This window comes from Arachis hypogaea, chromosome 10 (genome assembly GCF_003086295.3).
Source record: "Arachis hypogaea cultivar Tifrunner chromosome 10, arahy.Tifrunner.gnm2.J5K5, whole genome shotgun sequence".
Lineage (NCBI taxonomy): Eukaryota > Viridiplantae > Streptophyta > Magnoliopsida > Fabales > Fabaceae > Arachis > Arachis hypogaea.
Window position 1 is genome coordinate 105,348,941 of NC_092045.1, and position 6,439 is coordinate 105,355,379.

General features: G+C 33.4%; 1 protein-coding gene across 12 annotated transcripts; it reads left to right on the top strand.

The window, feature by feature from the left end:
- The first annotated feature begins 1,577 nt into the window (after positions 1–1,577).
- On the top strand, positions 1,578–6,017 carry LOC112716278 (uncharacterized). 12 transcript variants are annotated; one of them, XR_011866866.1, is made up of 10 exons: positions 1,578–2,128; positions 2,667–2,799; positions 2,904–2,949; positions 3,029–3,095; positions 3,331–3,511; positions 3,783–3,900; positions 4,054–4,134; positions 4,322–4,495; positions 5,089–5,524; positions 5,649–6,017. XR_011866866.1 is itself a non-coding variant. In XM_025768150.3 (10 exons), exons 5-10 carry the CDS (start codon positions 3,486–3,488, stop codon positions 5,679–5,681), a joined length of 540 nt encoding a protein of 179 aa, XP_025623935.1. In that variant the 5' UTR covers positions 1,578–2,128; positions 2,667–2,799; positions 2,904–2,949; positions 3,029–3,095; positions 3,331–3,485; the 3' UTR covers positions 5,682–6,017. The 12 variants fall into 12 exon arrangements, 5 of the variants coding, with proteins under 5 accessions (XP_025623935.1, XP_072061382.1, XP_072061381.1 ...); XR_011866864.1 differs by having other exon boundaries at positions 5,089–5,255; XR_011866860.1 differs by having other exon boundaries at positions 5,148–5,524.
- Positions 6,018–6,439: the final 422 nt, after the last annotated feature.

A 6,439-nucleotide genomic window follows, 5' to 3' on the forward strand; every position in this document is an offset into this window, starting at 1 on the left:
CAGGACTTGCAAATCCTCGTCACTCCCTATAACGAAAGAGTTGTACTTCACGTCATCTCTAAGCATTGAGATCGAAATGCGATAGAATAGCTTCTGAACCTGTTTCACGCCTTGCAGCCCAAGTTTCTGTATTATAGAATTCAAGAAGTCATCGAATATCGTCGTTGGTCTCAAAAAAAATACTCAGAGGATCTTTATCAGTAAACTTCACACTGGAGCGTGTCTTTCTCTTAATCAACCCTCTGTAATACACCAACACTACAAAGCTCTCCTCACTAGCCATTTGGTTTCACTCAAATGAACTCAATTCACGTTCACACCATATTTATACACCTCCGGACGTCTTAATTCAAAACAGCCATTTTCGAATTACATACACATAGTTCGAATTAGCTAGATTCAAACTATAATTCGAATTCCTCACCATATAATTCGAATCAGCTGGATTCGAATTCCCCATCATAATTCAAATCGGGTGATTCAAACTTTCTCATGCATGGTTTGAATCAATGTGATTCAAACTACTAAGACTGCAAATTCCCTCACTAATTCGAATAGGGTTGATTCGAATTACTAAACTTTTTAGTTCGAATGGGGTTGATTCGAATTATATAGAAACATGCTTTTGGTTGATTCATGTCTCATTTTTTCGTTTAGTTTAATCATGTAAAATCTCATGTAAAATCTCATGCAAGCTGACTTAATACTGCCATTTGCCCAGAAAAAAAGCTTGCAAAATAATAATAAAGTTATAAGTTTATTTTCTATATTCTCATAAAGCAAAAAATATATTTATTTAAAAAGACATAATAATCTAATCACTATACAAATGTATCATACATATTACATATTATTATTAGAATAAAGTATTTTTAGTTAAAATATTATTAGAATATTCCATGTATTCTTTAATTTATTAAAAATTATGTCATTATTTTATTTTATGCCCCTAAGTAAATATGTAATAAAGAATTATACTTATTAATTTTTCAAAAATACCATGTTATGTAAAATCGTTTTCTTTTTACTTAAGAACGTAATATTTAATTTTATTTAAAAAGTACTTATATATTTGTTACGTTCAAATAGCTTAACTTTTTTAAATTCTAATAAAAAGTATTTTGATTAATTACTCAAATCAATCCTTAAAGATTTTAAAAGCAAATATTTTAGTCTCCAACAAAAATTAATACACAGATCAATTCTTAATGTTTTATTTTGGCAGACAAATCAGTCTTTAAATTATTTTTCGACATTTTTGACAGAAGAATTACCCAGATCACTCCCTAAGGATTTTAAAAGCGGACATTCTAGTTCTCCAAAAAAATTAACATACAGATTAATCTAATCTCCATTGTTTTTCTCTGTCAGACATAATACACTACAAAAAAACTTGTTTAAAACGGCATTTATATTATGGCGGTTTTAAAAAACTGCCATAATATTTGAGTATTATGGCATTTTATGGTGTTGCCATAATTTATTTGCATAAAATGGCGGTTTTTGGTGATTTCGGCGGTTTTAAGCCGCCGTTAACTAGATCCATGATTTAAAAAAATAAAAGGCCCAAAACTCTTCTCCAATGACAAAATCCTTGAAACTTCACACTAAAATGGCCTAAAACTCTTCTCCAACGATGAAAAGCCTAAAACTACGCACCAAAACTAACGCTGCCACCACTGAAACCCAAAAATGATGCTACCACTGTGCTCTGTTCCGGCGACGATCTGCTCCAGCAACGGTCTTCATTCTCAGCGGCGTTCACCCTTGATCGACTAGAAACTCCTCCATCGAGATTGTGTGCTATGAACTGAGACGCTCTCCTTGTTGTCTCCTCTAGTGACGATCTCTCCAGCGACGATCTCCTCTGGCAATGTTCTCCTCCGATGGCGCGTTTTCCTCCGGCGACGCGTTCTCCTCCGGCTACAATATACTCGATTGAGCTACCGTGCCGCGAACTGAAACGATGTCATTGTGTGAGAGCAAGGTTGAAACAAAGATCTCTTCCAACGATATTCTCCTCCGGTGACGATCTCCTTCGGCGGTGTTCTCCTCCGACTACAGCCTCTTTCATCGAGCTACTATGCTTCAAGCTTTTCCTTCCGTCGAGATTCTTAGGTTTTACGAGGTAGGGTTTTTAGGTAGGATTTTGGCCAGGGGGTTATTAACTTAGAAATTGGACTTATAATTAGCTTTGATGTTTATCATTTAGTTATATTAACTTATAATTTTGGACTGATTTGATAACAAATCCAAACTAGCTTAACTATATTGATATATGCTCTGTTTCCTATCACTAGTGCTGTTTTTCTTGTTTGTGACAATGCGTAATACCTTGAATGTTGTTCAATAAAATTGGTGGTATTATGATTTGATCTCTAGTTACTGGTAGCTCATGTTGATGAATCCTCCTTTCTTTTGTTATATTTTCAATTCAAAGATTAGGATAATAAATTGTGCAAATTGTGTTTCTGTTTTCTTTGGCTGCATGATGATTAATCGTAGCATTTAAATTAGTATTTACAATTTGCGTGTGAGCTTTACATGATGCAATGACATTGTGTTTAAATCCTGGTTGATGTTCATGTTTTTTAGGAGCATTAATTTGATGGATTGTATTGTCATCACTTTTCAAATACTGAAATTTAGCTTTTTAATCTGAGCAGATCAAAGAGGAATGTGATTATCTAATCAGTATGGCAAAGCCACACATGCAAAAATTGAGAGTTGTTGATAGCGAAACTGGAACAAGTAAAGACAGCAAGTTAGAGTTTTCTCCCCTATCTTTCCTTGTTCACTGTAAGTCTCTCTATCTCTGTAACTGTCAAATGCTCCAAGTCTAATCTACCTATTACATATAAATGACTGCAATTTATTTTCTTTTCAATGCCTTCTTGTTTCAGAAGAGCTTGAAGATGCTGTTTTTGTGAGGCCAAAACAGCAGGGAAAGTGAGTTCTGGAGCTTTAGAAATAACTAATACCCATTATTCACCATTTCCAAGTAACAATTTCCCTATCCATTTTGCAGATACATCATTGTATTTGATCCTTTGGATGGATCCTCAAATATTGAATCCGGTGTTTCTATTGGAACTGTATGAAATTGTCATCTCAAATATAATTGCTGCATTGGAAATAATCACTGAAATTACAATGATACCTGTGTTGTTTCTGTTTCTTGTGTTTTGCGATATATATCAACTTCTGCATATCTCTATCTGAATCTATTTATATATAATTAGAGAGCTAGGAACTTCCTATAAGGAAGACCTCTCATTAAACAACACTGATTACTATTTATTTATTGTTGTTGTATTTTCTTTTTCTCAGAAACTATTAAAGCTTCTGCTATGGTATGAGCAATCGCCATTGTCAACCTTAGTGCTTTCCAAAAAGGGTAGAATCTGCTATCCAAGTTGGTGCCGCAACAAGAACAAGTCAGAGGCTAGTGTGTTAGTTCAGCATGTAGCAATTGTCTAGTTTCCATGTTGAGAATAGACTCAAGGAAGAGGTATAGAGCATCTGCTGAAATTTGACATGTTTCTGTTGTTAGATTTAGTCAGTTTGTACACATAATAGAAGTATAGAAGCAAAATAGTTTTATTCTTCTGTGCTATCTTTGTAATTTTATTCTCTCATTCCCCAAATCATTTACTTCCTCATTGTTTCTAAACTGAGGAAAATAAAAATTCGATATTTGATGCTTCCAAGTTGATGAATTTAGTGTGTGTATCTTGTTCCTGTGTGGGAAAATAAAAATAAAGGTTGATTTTAAATATCAGGCTGCCAAAGAGAAGGCTGTTGAAGAAGAGTGAAGGAAATAGAGGGAGAAGGATCATGAGAAAAGACTATACAATCTCCCTTCCATCAATATTATTTATGGAGAAAAAAAGGGTTGAGGTAGGTATTTTACTGTTGTAATTTTTTCCTCTTGCATGATTGAACTCTGAAAGTGTAGTCCAGTCTTTCCTAAATATATCTGTCATGGTTGAGAGAGGTATATTGGGTTTGAAATTGCAGCAGAACCATTTGAGAGCCCTCCATTTCCCTTAGCTGCAGAGAGAACAAGAAGAAAAGACCCTCTTGATGGCTTCTATCATTCTCTACAGAACAAGAATCTCTTACTTCATTAAGGTTTCTTTAACTGCAAACTTAACTTTTTATTATTGTGCTGTTAATATTAATGTGAAGCATGAAAAAAAAATTTACTTGAGAAAGCAAATAGGCTCCTATAAACTCCATATAAGTCTCCTATTATGTTTGTGTGTGTGTGTCTGTGTGTGGTTTTCAAATTTAGTCCTTTTTTCCCCTTTGGATGCAGGATGCAATTCCATTGAGCCAGCAATTGGAACACTACAAAGAATGTCAGAATATATTGGTGAAAGTAGCAGGACAATCAAATGCTTCATCAATCATATCTGGTGCTACACATCTTGTTAGTGCTGGCAACAGTGACTTCATTCAGAATTATTACATAAACCCTATGCTTAATAAGGTTTACACTGCTGATCAGTTCTTTGAAATTCTCATGCAATACTATTTTCATTGGATTACTGATATGCATCTTTATGCCCTAAATATTATATAAAAACAAAAAAATGAACATATAATAGAGTCCCGTTATTATTATGTCCTTAATTATTACATGATATTTTTAAAATGAAGAATGTCATATAAATTGTTTAATCAAATGACCACCCTTATTCTCTTGTTTAATTTATGCGTTATAATATTTTATAGTATTTTAAGCACCATCAACTTTATAGTATTTTAAGCACTCAAAAAGGATGCTTCCTATTTAACATTATAAGATTCTTGTGATCATTAATTTTCTTCCCTTCTCGTCTCTTAATACCCCTACAAGACTAAAGGAAAAATTGGTCCATTATAGGAAGCATAAATATGCCATACTTGTTAGTTGTTACTTTCATTAGTACGGGAAATGGTTTGAAAATTTGATAAGAGATAGGCCACCAATTAGAATCTATATATATGTACATTAACATAAGTACATTCATAGCTTTTATCATATCATATATAGGCCACCAATTAGATGAATATCAATCTCTTTTCTGATGTTTGATGCAGCGGCAGCTATAAGGATTTTATTAAGGATTTTATTTCAATCTATGAACTCACCTTCACAGCTAGGTTGGCAAGCGAGTGGTGATGATCCGTGTGGCCAATATTGGAAAGGCATAACATGCTCAAACAGAATAAATCTTGAAGGTGGTGAAGGGCAATCCATATCCCCGGTTTGTACTTATTGATTTTTTTTAGTACCAATAATTAAAGTTGCATACACTATCAGAATAAATCTTTGAAAAAAAATGAATTTTCGGTTCTGCTTTGTAGTGCTTTAATGATCTCTTCATTTCTTTGTATTGCTGTATGGCTGTAATGTAGATGGTGGATGTGAGATTTCCCACCATCTCTTCACCGTATACTCTCCAAAGATTAATTTGCTAATAAAATGATCCCTGAAAGGTTGGTGATTACAAGTTTTACTTCTTGCTTCTAAAATGTAAGTTAAAACTAAGGACTCAAGAAAGTTTAAAATCATACTCATATGACTACTAACTAGCATCTTGTTCTTTTTCTTTTCTCATTAATTTTATTCTGATAACATAAACTGACATATATTGCAGAAGTTACTACAGATGTACAAATGTGAAGTGTAATGTTCGAAAGCACGTGGAGAGAGCAATAGATGATCCAAGAGCATTTGTCACTACATATGAGAGAAAGCACAATCACGAGATGCCAATTAAGAACATAACCCAAATATCCCCTCTGAGAGAGATTCACAAGCTTCTCTTAGTAAAGACAAACCATGATTTTAACACGACAATCAAGTTTAACAATAACACACTACTATGATTCAATAGCTACTGTCTTAAAACCTATGAATTTGTATTGTGGAGTCAGTGACATACACCATTGTAATTCTTCAATTGTGGTGTGTTTAACAATATTCTATTAATTTGCATATATACAACTACTTGATGTTTGATGTATGGTTATGCCTTTTTTGGTTATTACGAGATTTTTAAGTGAGTTTTGAAAATATCACTTTAAATTGGTTTCAATCTTATTTTAAAAAGCATAAAATTGTCATCATAATTAGGTACAAACGGTGGTTAGAAACCCTCATTTTAAATGAAGATGATGCTATTATACGTTGGTAAAAACGGCAGTTAAAAACTGCCATTTTAAACGAAAATGATGCCATTATAACCTGGTAAAAACGGCAGTTAGAAACTGCCATTTTAAACACACAAGATGCCATTATAACCTAGTAAAAATGGCGGTTATAATGGTAAAAATGGCGGTTAAAAACCGCCATTTTAAACAAAAATGATGCCACAACATCCTGGTAAAAACGGCGGTTATAGCCGCCATTTTAAACAATTCAAAAACCGCCATTTTATACGGAAAT

What these genes read in the sequence shown, in the direction of transcription:
- LOC112716278 (XM_025768150.3), top strand. Translation starts at nt 3,486, where the DNA reads ATGTTGAGAATAGACTCAAGGAAGAG. An exon ending in AGAATAGACTCAAGGAAGAG is followed by an intron (nt 3,512 to 3,782) that starts GTATAGAGCATC and finishes TTTAAATATCAG; the next exon opens with GCTGCCAAAGAGAAGGCTGT. An exon ending in AAGGGCAATCCATATCCCCG is followed by an intron (nt 5,256 to 5,648) that starts GTTTGTACTTAT and finishes CATATATTGCAG; the next exon opens with AAGTTACTACAGATGTACAA.